The 19,048-nt window shown below is 46.5% G+C and overlaps 1 protein-coding gene across 4 annotated transcripts in view; it reads left to right on the top strand.

Annotated features, from left to right (window-relative positions):
- TIAM2 (TIAM Rac1 associated GEF 2) overlaps positions 1-19,048 on the top strand; it is a 228,084-nt gene that overhangs the window by 124,997 nt on the left and 84,039 nt on the right. For all 4 annotated transcript variants that reach the window (XM_082731372.1, XM_082731373.1, XM_082731375.1 and 1 more), the window contains 5 exons: positions 824-1,259; positions 6,788-6,960; positions 8,791-9,015; positions 18,015-18,200; positions 18,879-19,025. In XM_082731372.1, the coding sequence (XP_082587498.1) occupies positions 824-1,259; positions 6,788-6,960; positions 8,791-9,015; positions 18,015-18,200; positions 18,879-19,025 (1,167 nt within the window). The remainder of the gene's footprint in view (positions 1-823; positions 1,260-6,787; positions 6,961-8,790; positions 9,016-18,014; positions 18,201-18,878; positions 19,026-19,048) is intronic.

Raw genomic sequence — 19,048 nt, 5'->3', positions numbered from 1 at the left:
TTATTTAGAGCTGCCAATGTCTGCTTTTATGTTGCAGTACATGTTGAAGTTAAGAATCATGTCTTTGGTATCCCCAATGGCTAGAATAAAATAGATGTTCAAATGAAAGGATGTGAGTGAATATTTCTTTCATGGAAGAAATTCCCAAATTAAGTAAAAAAAAATATACTGTTTATGAAAAACAGCATTACTAGGAAATACTTTTTGTAGATAAAGAATCCCACATGTATGGTTTTTAGTAGCTGAAGAAGGAAAATAAGATGGTAGACATCCTCAAGTCTTAAGATGGGTAAGGGTAGGGAGAAGCTGGGGATTGTTTTGGGTAGAGGAAGAGAAGTTTGCATAACAGTACCTGAAAACACCTGAGTACTTATTCCCTAAACCCCTTGACCCTGGAACTGGAGATTTTCTACCTTTAAAAGGATCCAGGAAGAAGACCTGGATGAGGAACGCAATTCCTTCCAGGAAGACACCAATTCGGTCAGCAAAGAAATGTCAGCCTGGAAATCTTCACTGATGTGTTACAAATACACTAGTTAATTTCTTGATGCTCAGCGTAGGTTAGAGGTAGCATAGTCAGGAGTCTTTAGTGAGTTCCTGTCTTTAAGCATTGACTCCACTGGCTCTGGATTGGGTTGGGCAACATTATTTCTATAGTTCTTTCTGGTTTGGTGACTTAATGTTTGAAGATGAATTTTTGTGAAGAGTCTTGCTTTGTGACAGCAGCATTAGCAAACAGCAGGACGACGTGTTTCTGGTGTTGGGGAAGGGATGCTTTGAATGTACATGACCTCTGATGGGTGGTCGTCTGCATTGCTCACAGGAGCCGAGGTCCAAGGAAGGCAGTGACTACTTTGACAGCCGCTCAGATGGACTGAATGTGGACGTGCAGGGGCCCTTCCAGATGTCTGCTTCACTGTGGTCTGGGGGCTCCGCTCAGATCCTGTCCCAGAGAAGCGAATCCGCTCATGCAATTGGCAGCGATTCCCTCCAACAGAACATTTATGAGAATTTCATGCGGGAGCTGGAAATGAGCAGGACCAGCACAGAGCATGTAGAAACGTCCACAGAAACCGCAGACTCCAGCAGTGGGTCCCTCAGCTCTTTGGAGCAACTTGATCTGCTCTTTGAGAAGGAGCAAGGGGTGGTCCGAAAAGCTGGATGGCTGTTCTTCAAACCCCTCGTCACGTTGCAGAAGGAAAAGAAGCTGGAGTTGGTGGCCCGGAGGAAGTGGAAACAGTACTGGGTAACACTGAAAGGTAAGTGCCTTGACTCAGGGGGGCCACTGAAATCATTTCTTCCAGCTGTGCCCTCTCCCAAGAAGTACCAGTCAGTCAACGGTTAATTTGTGTCAGTGTGAAGGGATTTGATACAATGTCTCCCAGCATATTTTGCTACAGATACTTTCTCACACCTGGAGAATATGGTTTACATAATATTCATATATATTATTCATTCTAATACATGGTGATTAAATTTCATAGTTATAGCTTATTATTTTATAGGTATTTCCGTACCATTCTTTAATAGTTTTTCTGCATCTGGGGGTAAAAATACTCCAAATAAGTAACCAAATGCAGATCACGAGTACCTGTTCTTCACAAGGATCCTCAGCTTATATGACAACATCTGGATGTCCTCTGACCTTTATAAACTAAGGAAGTCTAATTGTCATCATTCCAAACAAATGCCTTTTTTTTTTTTTTAATGTAAAGGAAGTAGGAGTAAGGATTTGTTTCGTTAAGATTATGAAAGTTTCTTGGAAACGTTGCCATTTAAGAATGATAATTGCCTTGCTCACTGCGGTTGTGTAGATTAGAAGTGATCTTAATGTCCTGAGGAGGAGCAAGGCTCCGAGTCAGTACGGTGTGATTTACACGGGTGTGAAGACGGTTTACACAGATGTGAGCAGGAAGGGCAGCCTCCCAGTCACGTGTGCACAGTCATCCTGTGACTCTGTCAGAGGCACCGAGTGTGGTGTTCAAAGCCAGACCTCATTATCGGGCGACAGCCTTCCCCGTCCTGGGGGAAAGCAGAAATGGGAATCCTGTCTGCAGACACGATGTGTGGAAGGCCTGAGCCGTCCCACAGGGCTCCTTTCTTGCTACCCCCTGCCCCTGCCCTACCTTTTAGAAATTATGAGATGCCCCACCCCCGCCTTGGGGGAGCTGGGTCATAATAACCCAGAAGCCTGTCTGGGAAGGATCCACTTTGGAAGGAATTTTGCCTTTAAGTGATGCTTTTCCCTAGCAAACTGGATGGTTTATAATACCCAAGTCCCAGTCCTTTTTTCCAGCTTGTGATACATTGTGGCTGAGGAAGGCCCAAGAGCTCACCTCTTATTTGGGCGTCCTGGGGAGACAAGTTCTTACATCAAATGATGGGCGAGATTTGGAGAGTTGGAATAAGGGGTTGAACCTACCAAGATACAGTTTGAAGGGATACGTTATGCTCTCAGGTTTAATAATCAAATAACCATCCAAGTACAGGATAGGGAACTGTGGCTGCCAAGCATTACAAGGAGATTTGGGGGGTGGGAGTTGAGCTGTAAGTTGTTTCTTTTTTCTTTTATTTATTTTTAAAAATATTTTATTTATTTGACAGAGAGGGAGATCACAAGTAGGCACAGAGGCAGGCAGAGAGAGAGGGGGAAGCAGGCTCCCCGCTGAGCAGGGAGCCCAATGCAGGGCTTGATCCCAGGACCCTGAGATCATGACCTGAGCCGAAGGCAGAGGCTTAACCCACTGAGCCACCCAGGCGCCCCTGTAGGTCATTCCTTGAATGAGATTCCAATGTGACGAAGTCAAGATAAAAGTAAGTGTGATTTAGAAGAGTGAGTGTGATCTTTGGCTACCTTCTTCCCGCTGTCCCGGGTTCTATAGCCACAGCGGTGTCTCCTCCCTCTGCCCTGGGTGGAGCGGGCCATTCCTGTCCTTGGGGGCACGATAGTACAGGAGCCCTGTTAGTAAGCAAGACGGGGATTCTTGAATAGGTTCAGCCTGAAGTGTCCCTGATTGGACAGGGGAAGGAAAATGTCTTCTCAGGAGAGCGAGCATCTGGGATTGATTATGAATCACAGTCTGAAGCTGCCGCCTTCCGGCATGTTGTTTGGAAGAGATGCACTTGACTCCGTATGAGACGTGTATCTGTTTTGCTTTCTTAAAAATTGTATTTTTTATTGCATTTATTTTTTTAATGTAAAATTTGTTTGTTTAAATGAAGGCTTTGGGAAGTCATTCCCTGCCTGTTTTAATGGCTCTGAAATGCCTCCTCCTCCCCCAGCTCCCACTCCAGTGATGGTGGAGGCTGGTGATGGTGTATGTTTGTATGTCCATGACCTAATCCCAGCAGGGGTTGTCAGCAGGGTGACAGCAGGGGGGTTAGAGCCATGCTATATGGTGTCCATTTGGGAACACGTAGCTTAGAGAAGGCCAGGAGAGGGGTGGGCAGTGAGCAGCAGTCTTGTGGAAGGGGCGCTGAATTTATTCTGGTTCCCCAGAGGTTAGGATGGCAAGCTGATTCTGAATTAGAAGTACAGCAGTGACCAGAGCCATGAGCAAGTGGAAGGAGGCTCTCTTCCCGATTTCCCTGCTTCTGCGGACATTTGTGCAGAGCCAGATCGTGGGAGGCTTCCTGGGGGAGAAGGTTTCGGCAGGTTCCTCTTAGAGCTAGAAGAGCCCACCTCCAGGGTTTTCCATCCTGAGGGCTACCGTGGGGGCTCCTGCTACTGACCCCCGTGGCAGGGATGCCTGTGCGTCGTCTGACTGCCCCAGGGTCTGTGCTCTTGCCTGCACTCTGATGCCTTGGTGCTTGCTCATAAAACCCTTTAAGACCCATGGAGAAAGGGTGCTTTGTAAGTGTGAATGTTATCAAGCACACATTCCTTCCTTTCCTTTGCAGCCAAGGAAAGTTATGCGATAAAGATGTTTTTTTCCAGCATAACCTTTTCCATGTGGCTTTCTATACCTCTTTCCTCTGGGAATTCACTAGGCTGAGTTGAACTTCCTTGGCTTGGAATCCAAGCTGTAATGTTTGAACTTAACTGTTTGGTTTAATCTGAGTTACACATACACACACACACACACACACACAAGCATGTACATTTAAGCAGAATTACAAATTCTTTTTTTTTTTTTTAAAGATTTTATTTACTTATTTGTCAGAGAGAGAGCGAGCGAGAGCGAGCACAGGCAGACAGAGTGGAAGGCAGAGTCAGAGGGAGAAGCAGGCTCCCTGCGGAGCAAGGAGCCCGATGTGGGACTCGATCCCAGGACGCTGGGATCATGACCTGAGCCGAAGGCAACCGCTTAACCAACTGAGCCACCCAGGCGTCCCAGAATTACAAATTCTTGAAGTATTTATGGTGTTCTGGAGAGAGCAGCTATAAGCACTAGTTGTATACCTGTGTCATGTGTCAAGTGTGCTAAGGGCATAAATGTTTTCTAGGGCTTGGAGAATGTCATAACATTTTTAATAAAGGTAACACTGCTTTCCATATGTCTTCCAGTGAGTCAGGAGAGGGGTTCCTGCCATAATTCGGGGATCCCGGTGGTTCTGCCAGGCATGAGGGGGTGGTGTGATGAGTGTGGCTTGAGAGGGTGTCGAGAAAAGGTGGGTTTCAGGGAAGATGAGACGAACTCCCTTTTTCCACTGGTGATACTTCTGCTGGCACCTCATCTGTTCTCGTACTTCTGCTGCTGTTCTGGTCTGTTTTCTCTTTCTGCTACAGTGGCGAGAAGAACCCCTGCTGGCAGCCCTCCAGGCCAACCCCAGCTCCTGGTAGGGACCGGACAGGGCTGCTGGCCGCAGCCCTGGGTGGGGGCCACGGGGCCGGGAGAGGCCGCAGACAGGGGTGCCGCACTTTCCCTCAGACTTATCGCCCCAGCATGGGAGACACAGATGAGGTTAACTTTGATGTAATAGATTTGCCACTGATTTCCTGTTCTTTTAAGTTCGATAGCAAAGAAATCGTGCATACTGCTTTACCTCCTGGCCGGGGTCTAACATGACATGTCCTGTTTTGGTTTCACCCTGCCGCGGCCGATGGGGCGTTCGAGTTGGCAGCGTGTTGGCATCTGCCCAAGGTTGTGTTCATTTCCTCTAGATGTCATGACTCAAACCACAGCCACTGGGCGTACAATGGTGGGGAAGCCAGGAAGGGAATGTTCACCAATCGGAAAGAATTTGAACTGGGCAGAACTGGCGTGGGTCTGTCCCCTTGACCCTGGCCCGTGGGTCCCAGGTCATGGCAGGTTGCATACACAGCAGCAGTCGGACAGGCCTTTCCTGATGGAAAGGTTTGGGGACCTTGTTTCTATGTGCATCAGTGGCTGGAAAAAGACTGGCTCAACCCTGCAGGAACAGCCCTGGCCGGAGACCGCCTGCTGCTTTCCCTTCTTCTGGAAGCATCTCTTAGCCTTAGTGTGGGTGCCTTTTGTTTGCAGGAAGAAAGGTTGCTAGAGCTTTTTGAGATCGTTAAGCATCATGGAGGGGGAAAGTGTCACGGTGCTCTTTCTGAGGGCAGAGCTACCGGCCAGCATCTTGGTCTCTAGGCTTCTGTGCTGCACTGGGTTCCATGATCGGAGCTTACGTGTCCAGATTAAGATGGGTTTTCGAAGGAGGAAGTGACACTGGCTAGCATGAAATGGGGTTTGGTTTGGTTTTGTTTTTTTAACATTTAGACTTTTATGAGTGAGGACTTCTCACTCAGAGGGGCGTCATGTCCTGGACCTCATTCACTGGCTGTGTGGCGGAGAGCAGCTGGTACTTCTTCCCATCAGCAGGAGAGGCTGTGCAAAGCAGGGGGATGGTGACCTTATCCACCGTGTTTGGATGCCAGGGCTCAGCACGTGAGAAGTGCTCAGAAGTGTTTATCAGATGAAGGTTTTTCAATAAGAGAATGTACTTGTGAGCATTTTAGAATTTGCTTAAAAACTGCATCTAATAATTATAAGGCACTCCTAATTATCAAAGTAGATCCTTCATAACTTCTACCTTACAATAATTCTTTAATTTACAGGGGGAAAGCTGGGTATTTGCAAGCATTTTTGTGTCATATTTTAAAATCAAGGGATATTTAGTTTCATTTTCCCCTCTTCATCTAAACGAGTAAAATCTGTGGTGTTATTTCCTCTTATTGTGCAGTAAAAGAATACACTAATATTAAATTATTTTATGTGGCATTTGGAGAATTAACCGGATACTTTCTTACAAATGGCAAAGTTCTGCAGGTAAACTCCTTTTCTTGTTACCACGAGTTGTAAGTGTAGAAACTCCCTCATTTAATGAACATGGGTGTTCTCTCTGCATTGATTTCTTAAATAATACAGGGCTATAGTCGAGAAGGAGGGCTCTGGGGCCAGCGCCTGGGTTCAGTTCCCTGCTCTGCCACAGTCCAGCTGTGGGACCTGCACAGTGGTACAAGCCCTCGGGTTTCTCATTTGTAAAATGGAGTTAATAACACCTGCCTTCTGGGGCTGCTGTGGGGTCTAAATGAGCCATTGAAGAACTTAGAAGAGTTTCTGACAGAGTAAGCAACAATAAATGCTTGGTACTGTTATTATGATATGTTTGCAAAAACCTCTACTTTTCACCTGAGTTAGGCTAATAAAACAAGGCATACTTTGGATACCAGGATTTCCTTGTGTATCACGCGGTTGGTTGTCTCATTCTGTTTCCCCCCACCTCCCTCCCTCCTTTCTTTCCTTCCTGTGTCCCTTACCTTTTCCCTGCCTTCCGAGATCCTCAAGGCTGTGGCAGAGATGTAACTTGCTTCTCTGTCTCGTAGGTTGCACCCTGCTGTTCTATGAGACCTATGGGAAGAATTCCATGGACCAGAGCAGCGCCCCTCGGTGTGCACTGTTTGCAGAGGACAGCATAGTGCAGTCAGTCCCAGAACACCCCAAGAAGGAAAATGTGTTCTGCCTCAGCAACTCCTTTGGAGATGTCTACCTTTTCCAGGTACTGTCAAACTTTTTGGATGGAGGGTGGAGGTGATGGCTTGTGTACTAGGAGGACGAGAAGGAACAGAATGAAGAGGCATAGTTTACCAATGCAATAGAGTAAAAGCCTAGTTAGGCTTCGGGTTGGGGCTTAGAACTGGCCCCTGCTTACCATCAGGTGGCATGGGGCCCGTGTTCATCCAGTCATTCACACAGCAAGCATTTCTTGGAATGCTCTTCAAGTTCCAAGCTGTGCCCCCTGGAATGGTCAAGAGGATTTGAAGAGAGAAAAATCATGATCCTTGTTCTGGCATTGCTCGTGGTCTAGTGGTGCAAGGTCTGAAATTCTCTGAGTGGAGGCTCTCAAGTGAAGCCTACAGAATATAGCTAGGAGAGCTTTAGATTTTTCCCTAGAATCCCAGTAGAAGTGAAAAAGAAACTTTTCACTTTTCAGGAAAGCCTTAAGGATAAATGCTGTAAGGTCTCATTTTCCTGTAGAAGTGGACTCAGGATGTTAAGTTTCAAGTTGTCTCCCATTATGATTTTTAGCAGTTTGCTAGCAAATGCAACGTTGACAAGCCTGGTGGGATGCCAAGCCTGCGGTGTTGGTGTCAGCCTTAGGGGTGAGATCCTGGTGCCGCCATTGGGTGTGGGCGCCATCTTGGAGAACATACGGAACTTCTCTGAGCTAAGGATCTGTTAGCCAGTAGGATAACAGTAGCTTATGGGATTGCTTTAAGGATCAATAATGTGTATGTGTTAAGTGCTGAAGAAATTCTAACCATTGGTGCTGTTATTGATGAACTCAAAAGGGATGGAAGTGAATGAAGTGAAGTATATTTCTGAAGTGATGCGCAGGCTAAATCCAGTGCTGCATGTAGACTCAGTGCTGCATGTAGACCCAGTGCTGCAGGTTCTATCTGACCAAAAAGGTTCATGGAAGACTCCTAGGTCCTTGGTTCAGGAGTCTCAATGACATTGGTCCTGGACACTCTCAGGATCCCTGCAGAATTGCCTAGTGGTCTCTATGCTGACTTTGGGAATCTAGAATTCTCTGCACAGACAGGATTTTCTGTTGCCAGTACCAGGTGAACTCACTGGGCCTCTAGTCTTCTTGCTGTCCACAACTTGACGTACAAGATCCAGGGCCTGAGGTTTGATTTTCCTTCTCCACACTTATGTTTTAAAGCCAAGTAAGGAATTGCCGTTAATCTGAATTATAGGGAAGGTAAGAGCATTAGATTAAATCTTCATGGACTGGGATGCCTGGGTGGCTCAGTCAGTTAAGCATCTACCTTCGGCTCCGGTCATGATCCCAGGGTGCTGGGATCGAGCCCTGAATTGGGTTCCTGGCTCAGTGGGGAGTCTGCTTCTCCCTCTCCCTATGCCCCTTCCCCTGCTTGTGCTCTCTCTCTCTCTCTCTCTCTCTCCCTCAAATAAATAAAATCTTTGAAAAAAATTCTAAAAATCTGCATGAACTTCTAAGGGGCAAGTATGAGATGAGTATTTTGTGATTCAGGCAAAATGTCCTTTGTTCTAAGAAATTCTCCCAATAGGTCCTATTGTATGATCCCAGAGATCACTGGACAATCAACCCATAGCTTGAATGTATGTGGATTTTCTGGACATCGAGGGAGTGGAAGAGGTTTTCAGCCTGCTAAGAATCATAGTAATTTACTTGTTCTGCTTTATTGAGACTCACCTTATTTTTAAAATATTTTTCTTATGTGAAAAAATGTTTATAGTCACTGTGTGTGAAGTTAAGTGAAGATCAGAGAAAGAAGAACCCTTGTGTATATTGCCGGTGCTTAAAGACAACCATTTTTAATGTTGTTCCCCCTGTGTTTAGGCCTCTAGCCAGACAGATCTTGAAAACTGGGTCACTGCCATACATTCAGCTTGTGCCTCCCTTTTTGCAAAGAAGCATGGGAAAGAGGACACGGTTCGGCTACTCAAGAATCAGACCAGAAACCTCATTCAAAAGATCGATATGGACAGCAAGATGAAAAAGATGGCAGAATTGCAGCTGTCCATCGTGAGTGACCCAAAGAACAGGAAAGCCATAGAAAACCAGGTACTACTTATTTGTGTTTTCTTTCCTTGCACATGTCACTCACCACGAAAATCGGAGTTGGAATGCAGATGGCTGCAATGTTCCTTACCCCCAGGGGGAGATCGTTTCTGTGGCTTCTTGTTGCAAGAACTTAACGGCAGCACTTTTGTGACATCGGTGATGTGATAGGCTTTATTTACAACCTTTGGTTGTTGTATATACTCAGTGGAATATTTGCAACCAAGTCGTTTTTCATAATTCTGATTAGTTCCTTCTTGCCTGGCTGATTTTCTCATATATTGTCCCTTTCAGACCAAGATTTATATAATAAAACCATTAGAAGATTAGACAGAGAGGATTCTAACAGAGAGGGTGGCTTTGGGAAGTATGGTTTAGTGTGACCAGCTATTTCCATCCTTGGGTTCCAAAAAAACAGTATATATATATATTTTTTCTGTTTATAACAGATATGGTGCTAAGAAGAATGCTTTCTCTGGTCTAGTTCCACTTACATTATCAGAATTAAATAGCTCGTTTCTATTAAATAGCTCTATGCATTTTGGAGGAGGAGAAGCAGCTTTTGAATATCTGTTTTCCTCTGCTCATGTACCCTAAGCCCGTGGAGACACGGCCATGAGGGTTCTTGCATCTCTCTCTTCCTCGATGCAGGGTGAGTGTTGTCTCTTTAGACAGTTAATGAGGCAGTGGCTCAGAGGACAGGTGCACATGGGGAGAGCCGTTTATTGGTGGGATGGCACTAGTCTGGATGTGTGGCTACCAGGGTGCAGAGGGGACCCTACCGATGTTTCACAGTTTGTATGGAAAACCTATTTCAGAGTATGTAATTTCCATAATTCTGTAGAACCTCAATGAGCGTATCCTACACTCCTGAACTGAACTGTTCTGAGAATGTGCCCTTTATCTAAAAAGTATCTGGGAGCACAGTCCAACTATATTAACAGGACCTGAGAAGAGGGTTGCCAGGCAGAAGGTGGGGAGGTGGCAGGTGTTGGGGAGTTTAGCAGGAGCACCACAGTGGAGGTGCCCTCCGCCTTTACCTGTCGTGGAAGAGGGAGGTGCTGAGGCCTGTCGCCATCACCCAGCTTTCAGTCTCTGTGGCATGGAGAGAGGTGATGCTATGTCAGGGTTACCTGCAAACCAGGAAGCTTGCGGGGGAGAAACGGTCGTCTCCGTTTTCTGTGTACCTCAGCTCACGAGTGGTCCTGAATTTCGAGAATCCAGGAGCCATGATGGTCTGTCCTCAGAGGTGAAACTCATGGATTGCCGTGTCTCAGAGTGTTCAGGGTGCCCCAATACAACAGTCTCGGGATGACCATATGGGGGAAAATGTGGTTGTAACTTCTACTGGCTCTCTGAAATTCACCTCTGAAGCCATACTTTCTTCTTTGAAAGGATGGCCACCCTGAAGTCTGTAGGTTCTTGCATAATCTCAAACATGTAGACCCAGCGAGAGAAACGGGAAATCAGGCAACTTTCAGAGGCTCCTGGCCTGCCTACCCTCATCCCCTCCCCCCACCTCTTTTGCTTCCCTTTTCCTTTTTATGGCCACGGGAAGTCCAAGCCACCTTAAAAAAATGCATTTTCATTAAATATGATTTTATTCCATTAATGCAGTTTCATTCACTGTAGTTTATAGTTGGCCAGCAATTAATTTATGATGTCTGTGGGAGGGGAATTACTTGCACACAAACTGGACTCACACTCAAGAGTCTTTGATGGTTGGATGGCCTAAAGAAGCTCTTTCAATTATGACTCGCAGCACGTTATACATTCTTTGTCAGAATCATTACTAGTCATTTTAGGCACACTGTCCTCACATGACTAAGTTTTCAGTGCTCCCACCCACCCCCTTCCCTGGGTCCCCCTTACCCCTGTGCACACAGCTGCCTTCTCATACTGCACTGGGACATTTCCGGTATGAAACCACTGGAAGTAACTTTAGGGATTCCACCTGAAAATATTCTCCCCATCGTATTGGCAGTTTCTGAGGTTGTCTTTGAGTCTTGTTTTCCCAGAGGGCTTTGCGGTGGGCGTCCGGAATTACATCTGCTGTGCTCACTGTCCTTTGCTCATTTTCCAGATGGTTGTAAAGAGAGTTATTAGCTCTTTACTTGCCGACGCAGAGAGTATGCTTAGATTTACTTTTATGAGATGATCTTTGACTCGAGAATGTTATGCGAAGCTACAAAGGCAAAGGTATTTTCAAATCAAGACCAGTAAGAACATGATCTCTCAAATATCTCCTAACTATACGTTTTTTTTTCTAAACGACCTTTTAAAAAGTCTTTAACAGAGCAGTAGTGCTTTCTCCACTTACCACTTAAAACTCGCAACGTCACTCTTATTTTATTTTACATAAAAGAAAATATTTATGTAGCGCTTTGCCCCAGAGACCCCAAGAACCTCAGATAGAGTCATTTATAGCCTTGCGAGAGCAGAACTTACGGAGTACGTTACATCATGCACGGTGAAGTCTCTGGAACAGATTTTCTTTGTAGTGTTTGGGTGGAGAAGATCGTTGTGTGCCCCCTTTCCAAATAAAAAGATAAAATGACACTGTCCTAGCAGTAACGGCAGGACTTCATAGCATGGCATGGTGACGTGCTCTGCTTGAAAGAGACCGTCCCACGGGCTTGTCCCGGGGCCTTTTGGAGATGCTGGGAACCGGGCAGGGTGACGCAGCTTTCATTTGAGCATATCCAATGTGGAGCAGACCGTGCGGCCAGCCACATGTCGGATTCCTTTTGAAGTCCTGAGGGAGGAGGAGCTGTAAATTAAGTCCAGTTAGAACTTTATTTTCCTTCCCCTTCATTATTTTAAACAAGTAAACAGGGACAAAACCTCACTGCCCTTTGGCAGTCTTGGCCCCCCTCCTCCCCCTGCCCAGATGGCTTCGCTGCATCCTGATGCATTCTGTGTGTTCGGGCCCCATCCGTCCTCCACCCCCACCCCATGCGCAGTGGTTCATGAGGCCCTGGTGGGGGAGGCGGTCAGAATGGGGCAGAGGATGCAGCGGGAGCAGCAGGCTGGGGCGGAGGGCTCGGAGCTGCTCTGGGCTTTGTGAAACGTGGGCTTCCTTTTAAGTATTTATTTAGTTTCAACCTGGTAAAGAGGATGAATGGAATCTAGGCAGTTGGAAATTGTGGTGAGGGGGGAGGGAACAAAGTGAATGAAGCCTTGAGGAAAATACAGTATGGAGTGTGTGTGTGTGTGTGTGTGTGTGTGTGTGTGTGTATTTGTGTGAAGCCATTTGGGGAATAAAACATCGGAGAGGGAGGTGTTGGTGAAAGAGGTCTGAGGAGATGAGGTCGGATGATGGAGGTTCTGGACATTCTGTTTAGCTCTGTGAATGTTTATTAAGTACGTCTCTGGGTCCAGCAAATGTGCACACAGTGTGGAGTCAAAGAAGATGCTGTTTTGCCCTCTGGGGCTCTCCATCTAGGGGGTGCCGGTCAGTGAAGCACATTATTGCAACATAATTTGATGACTCTAGAGCAAATGATATTCCAGAGGGTTGTGGAAGACCAACCAGAAGTTTAGCCTCCCGTGTAATCATGGAAGACTTCCTGCGGGAGGGATGCCTGGACTGCTTCTTGAAAAGTGAGGAGTTAATAAGGAATGGAGAAGGGAATGCCACGCCAAGAGTCAGCATGAGCAAAGGCAGAGTGAAACGCCGTGGCGCAGCCTGGCAGTTCGATTTCTCAGGCACACAGTGTGCGGGTGAGGGATGGAGGGTAAGTCGGACTGTCTTCTCCCTTCGCCGGACCGCTGCGGAGGCTCTCCGTTTTCCCCTTCCTCAGATGCATCTTCCATAGGAACCTGGAGTGTTTGCATCTGTAGAGCAGATCTGATCCTATCCTTGCTGGGTTTAAAAACACTTTAAGTGGCTTCTCCTGCTTGTGAGATAAAGGCCTGGATAACCTGCCCTACCTTTACCTAGCAGGGCCAGCTTTCCTGCAGGTTCCACCCCTTTCTTTGGGGTTTTTTTCCTCAGGCAGAGAAGACCCATATAGACCCTCACTGCGCTCATCATGCCTCCTCATCTGTGAGGAAGGGTTCAGGGGTTACTTCCTCCTACCTTCCTGCCCACTCGCCCAGGGACCTCTTTTATACCCCATAATTCTTGGAGTCTCTCTCCTTGCCCTCATCTCATTGTTTTCTAATTAACCCCTTGTGTTCAAGGCTGCTTCTGGTCTGAACAATGAGCTCTTAAAGGATTTGTAACTTTTCCATTTCTGGATCCCCGGTGCTTTGCCCGAAGTAGTGTGGGAGTGGATGTGTGTCTCCTCTCCACTCTGACTCACTGAGGCTCCTCTCTGTGGGCCCCGCCCCAGCTCAACGCCAGCTCTGGGCTTCCTTCCCTCAGGCCTTCCCTCCTTCATCCCCAGCTAAGGTGTCCTTTCTCTGGCCTCACTCCCCATCCTCACAGCCCCTGATCTTACTTATCAAGGCACCGATCTCGGGCCATGATGGTGTGGGATTTCATGGCAGCCACGTGAGGTAAAGCTGTATGTGTCACTCATTTGATAGATGAGTGAATAGACCCTGAGAGAAGTTAAATACATTTTCTTTCTTTCTTTCTTTTTTTATTTTTTAAGATTTTATTTATTTATTTGACAGAGATCACAAGTAGGCAGAGATGCAGCGGGTAGGGGGAAGCAGGCTCCCCACTTAGCAGACAGCCTGCTGCGGGGCTCGATCCCAGGACCCTGAGATCATGACCTGAGCCGAAGGCAGAGGCTTAACCTACTGAACCACCCAGGTGCCCCTAAATACATTTTCTAAAGTCACAGAGCTGACAAGTGGGGGAGCTAGGATTTGATCACACATGTGCATTCCTAACCACTCGGCTGTATTGCCTCTCAGTAACGAATCAGATTGTGTTTTTCTTGCTGATTAGTCATGGGATGAATGGTTTTGCTTAAAACAGATTAGTTTTTATTTTTATGTGTTACATATGTGTGTGTGTATAATATATAATTAGTATATATATGTCTGTCTATTTATTTTTAAGTAATCTCTACATCCAACATGGGGCTCAAACTCGCAACCCTACTGACTGAGCCAGCCAGGTGCCCCAGAATTAGCTTTTTTAAAATTTAAGATTTATTTATTTATTTTAGAGCAAGCTAGAGCACGGTCGGGAGGAGCAGAGGGAGAGGGAAAGGATCTTAAACAGACTCCACACTGAGCCTGGAGTCCGACACGGGGCTCGATCTCACGACCCTGAGATCACAACTTGCGCCAAAAAAGAGAGACAAGAGTTGCATGCTTAACCGACTGCGCCACCCAGTTGCCCCCCCAAAATTCGTTTTTTTTTTTTTTAAAGATTTTATTTATTTATTTGACAGACAGAGATCACACGTAGGCAGAGAGAGAGAGAGAGAGAGAGGGAAGCAGGCTTCCTGTGGAGCAGAGAGCCCGATGCGGGGCTCGATCCCAGGACCCTGAGATCATGACCCGAGCCCAAACCACTGAGCCACCCAGGTGCCCCCAAAATTCGTTTTTAAATGATTTCTATACCTTGGATTTTTGGGCTTGATTTGATGGGAAGTGTATCTTAAAATGGAGTGAATTTTATGGTATGTAAATTCTATCTCAGAGGAAAAGACAAAACACATTCTCTAAATCTTAGTTGGCTGTTCTAACCACTCGTTAACTTCGGTGTGATCCGTGTCACTAGATGGATTCTTCTTAGAAGGGTAGGTTGTAGGGCCTGGCAAATCTGCATGGGAGATTTTCATCCTATTTGCCAAAAAGGAAAAACTGATGATCTTGGGGACAGGTCTTGGAAGGGACAAATGACCAAATGACTAAATGATAGAAAATATTTTTCTAGGGGTTGTGGGTGTGGAAGGAATGTTCTGGTCATCGTTTTTATGTATCACTTATTCATCTGTTATTTTTAGCATTAGGCTTCCTCCTCCCCGCTCCCCGCGTCTATGTGTACCATAACCTCTCTGACCTCATTAGGTGACCATAGCCGTATTAGCAATAGAGGGGAAACTTTTGCACTGTGTTTGTGACAGAGCTTAAAAGTGGCGGTTTTCTTCCTTAATTTTGTTCTTAGTACTTTTTTCTTTTGCAGCGGAAGTCAGTTCCTTAGAGTGAGTTCTCTTCATGTCATCTTTTTGTTTTTTGTTTTGTGCAAGGCATTAGAAGAAATGAAAGCTCAGTCTACATAGAAGTTGAATGTTTATTTTTGTGTCCTGATATTTATCTTAGAAAATAAAGAAATATTTAGGGACAATGATCAGTATTTAAGGAATTTAGGAAAAAAAATGGAAAAAACAGTCTTGGTTTAAGGGGATTGATTTTAGGCATTTTAGTGTTTGATCATCGAAAGAAATCTCCAGAAATTCCCTGATTAACATGATGTCAGATAATGTTACTGTGTTAGTGATGATGGCGATGGAAATTTCCCAACGTAAAGTTGTAATAGCTACAAAGCTGTCTTCTGTTTCTCCCATTACATTTATAAAAATGTATCTTTATCTCCTTTATCTCATAATTTTGATTATAAAATATGTTTATATTTTTTGTTAATGCTTAAAATGTGGGGGTGCCTGGATGGCTCAGTTGGTTAAGTGTCTGCCTTCAGCTCATGTCGTGATCTTGGGGTCCTGGGATTGAGTCCGGCATCGGGCTCCCTGCTCAGTGAGGAGCCTGCTTCTTCCTCTCCGTCCACCCCACCCCCTGCTCATGCTTGCGCACACATTTATTTATGCATAAATAGATGTATTATAAAGAGATTTATTATAACAAACACAGTCACAGGACTGGAGACACACAGGTCCCGAGATCTGCAGTGTCAGCAAGACTCAAGACTGGTACCCTTCCCATTCCAAGACTGGCAGACTCCGGGCCCAGGGTGGGCTGATCTTTCAGTACCAAGTCCAAAGTCAGAAAAAAAAAAGCCAGTATCCCAGATGGAAGGCCACTAAGCAGGAGGAATTCTCTTTTCCTTGGAGAAGCGTCGGCCTTTCGGGTCTGTATTTAGGCCTTCAGCTGGTTGAAGAGGCCCGTCCACACTGGGGAGGGTCATCTGCTTTACTCAGCCCACCCATTTAAATGCTATTCTCATCCAAAAACACCCTCACAGAAACAGCCAGAGTAATGTTTAACCACAACTCTGGACACCCAGTGACCCAGTCACCTTGACACCTATAGGACTAACCATCACAAATGCTGAGTCAGGATGAACATAGGAAAATTGTTGAAATCGAGAAGTCATAAAGTCCCTTCTGGTTTGTGTTTTTCATGAAATTTAATTTTAAAATGACCTCTGCCATGTATAATATTGATTGAGATACCAGTTCTCTTGAAACGTAATCACATATGTTAATGAACTTCATCTCTACAAAAGAAGGTGTCTGTAATTGTAGATTTTTCAGGAAATCAGCAGAGAAGGTATTTGAGAGGCAGAACTGGGGTATAGTTTCTCCCGTGGCTTACAGCTTCTGGTAGGTGTCAGTTTATGGTTGTGTAATAACCATTTGTTACTTTTAGAATCTAGACTTCTCTAATGTGGCAAGATGAAGAAGAGAGAGTTTGGACTGGCTTCTTAGTCCAGAGCTGTCCTCACTAAGGCTATGAACCAGAATTGCTGGAGGTGGTTTTCAAGACATCCTACTTACTGGATAGATTCCTCACATATCTGGACTGGGCATGTTCATTGAGAAAAGCCAACAGGTCCTTCTAGTATTCATGAAAGGCCGACACCAGGTGGCTATCAGGTCGCTAACATGCATGTACAGAAGCTTCCAGAAGGTTAAATTTGCTATGGAGTTTGAGAATCTGGGACTTTGTAGCTTTGCTGACAGACCTTGATGAATCAACAGATCATTTTAGATCTGGCAGCCATTGTATTTCTTCCATGTAGAGAAGGTGCAGGGTGTGACCTTCTGATGAACTTGATCCGGAGGACTTGGAGTGGGGGCTGTGTGAGAGTGGCCGGAGTTTGTGTTGCTTTTCTTTCGGGAGAGACTGAAGGGACCAGAGTGTTAAATGTCGGAGACCCTTCAGAATATCACTTACCCGGAATTCACAATTGACCTAGAAGGTTTGCTGTGAAGAGTTAGAACCTGCCTGGAGGCTAACCCTGGCTGAAGCACCGATGCAGCTGGTGCGGGTGAAGTGACACGTGCACCCTTATGACAAGCCCTCACTGCAGACCCTCTCCTGAATGTGGAGAAGCTCTGACCGCCCTTGAGAGGACAGCTTTCCGCTCTGCTGGCGAATCCCTGTGTTGGCAAGTTACAGTAGAGCCTTTTTCACCTTCTGGTTTCTCTTAAAATAAAGGTAAATGTGTCTTGATCCTTGGCAGGAGGGAAAGTGGCCCTCAGAATCTGACCATCTTTCTTTACCAATTGATAACTTCAATTTTGAAGAAAAAGCTCAGTGACATTTCATTGGTGTGAAAATGCGTTTTAATTTCATTCAGATGTAGAGACGGTGATTATTCTCTACTATACTTAAAATCGGAGTAGAAGCTCTATTTTCCTTTACCCCTGAAGTCATTTGCTTCTGATGGAGTCATTTACTCAGAATGCGGAGCATTCACGTAAAAGACAGCGTGTCTGTCATCCAGCATCTGTCTGTGTGCAGTTTGGCTCATCTGGTGTAAGATCAGAGGCTGGCAGTGTGTAGGGAAATTAAACAAAGTGAGACAACTACTTACAGCTGTGTATCCTGCGTTCGGTTGGCACAGCTTAGCGTGCTGGAGTTCTCCAGAGGTCATGGTGGTGTGGCCTGGGTTTGGATTGGGCCCACCGGCTTTGTTCTGTTTTGGGCCATCCTGATGAAGTCTGGTGCTGTCTGACCCACTGTGTCTGGGCAGGAGGGCTTGAGAGGCGGTGAGCAGGGCAGGTTCATTTCCACCATGCAGCACCGGCTGAAACAAATTGTTCCTTGACGTTTGTGAAAGGGACCGTATTTTCAGTTGGACTCATGAAACCTTCTCATTTTCATTTCAATCACCCCTGTTTGTTCTTAAACAGATCCAGCAGTGGGAGCAGAACCTGGAGAAGTTTCACATGGATCTGTTTAGGATGCGTTGCTACCTGGCCAGCCTACAAGGCGGGGAGCTGCCAAACCCCAAGAGCCTCCTGGCCGCCGCCAGCCGCCCCTCCAAGCTGGCCCTCGGCAGGCTGGGCATCTTGTCGGTTTCTTCTTTCCATGCTCTGGTAAGTTCCTGGGAAAGGCCGTGTGTGGCGTTCAGGGAGGAGGGCAGATGCTCCCCTTTTCCCAGCGGACCGCCCGTCAGGTGCCCTGTGACTTAGCCCAGTCCTGCCCAGGGAGTCCCCGGGGCTGGACACTGTGGGGATGGAGGGTGGGAGGCAGCCCTGCTCCAGGACTCGCTATTCTCTGCTGCCGCTTCTAGGAACCCCGTGACTTGTAGACCGTTGGGAAACATTCACCTCTGTGTCTGCCGTTCTGTCCGTTTCACTTCCTTCCGTCGGGAGGGTGGAAATCCCTGAAGAGAGGCAAGGAGGGTATGAGGAATGGAGAGGCTGAGCGAAGGGGGTTTTGTCCCTATTACACAGAGCCCTGCTGGGTTTTCCACAGCGGCTCCCGGGTGGCTGGCTTCCGTGGCCAGCACGAGCTCCAGCCTGGGGCATCTGCGGGTCCTTTTGCCCACCCCACTGCTCACCCTGGAGAGATGAGAACATTGAAACTCGGCTGGTGTTATCCAGATACGAGGTAGCCATACGGTGCATGCGTGTCTGGTATGTCAGACACGCAGTAGCTTTGGGGCAGAAGTGATGATCACAGAAAGCAGGGCTTACTTCTGTGCAGGCAACAATGAATTCTGTCACCCGGGTACTGTGCCTTCAGAGGTTGAAACCTGTGTTTTTCATTAGGTATGTTCTAGAGATGACTCTGCCCTCCGGAAAAGAACACTCTCACTGACCCAGCGAGGAAGGAACAAGAAGGGTCTATTTTCTTCACTAAAAGGGCTGGACACGCTGGCGAGAAAAGGGAAGGAAAAAAGACCTTCTGTACCTCAGGCGAGTCCCCCAGGACAGGAGGG

Source organism: Mustela nivalis (assembly GCF_964662115.1).
Source record: "Mustela nivalis genome assembly, chromosome: 5".
In the NCBI taxonomy this organism is placed as follows: domain Eukaryota; kingdom Metazoa; phylum Chordata; class Mammalia; order Carnivora; family Mustelidae; genus Mustela; species Mustela nivalis.
The sequence above is the reverse complement of the archived record's forward strand: the minus strand, read 5'-3'. Positions and strand labels throughout refer to the sequence as shown.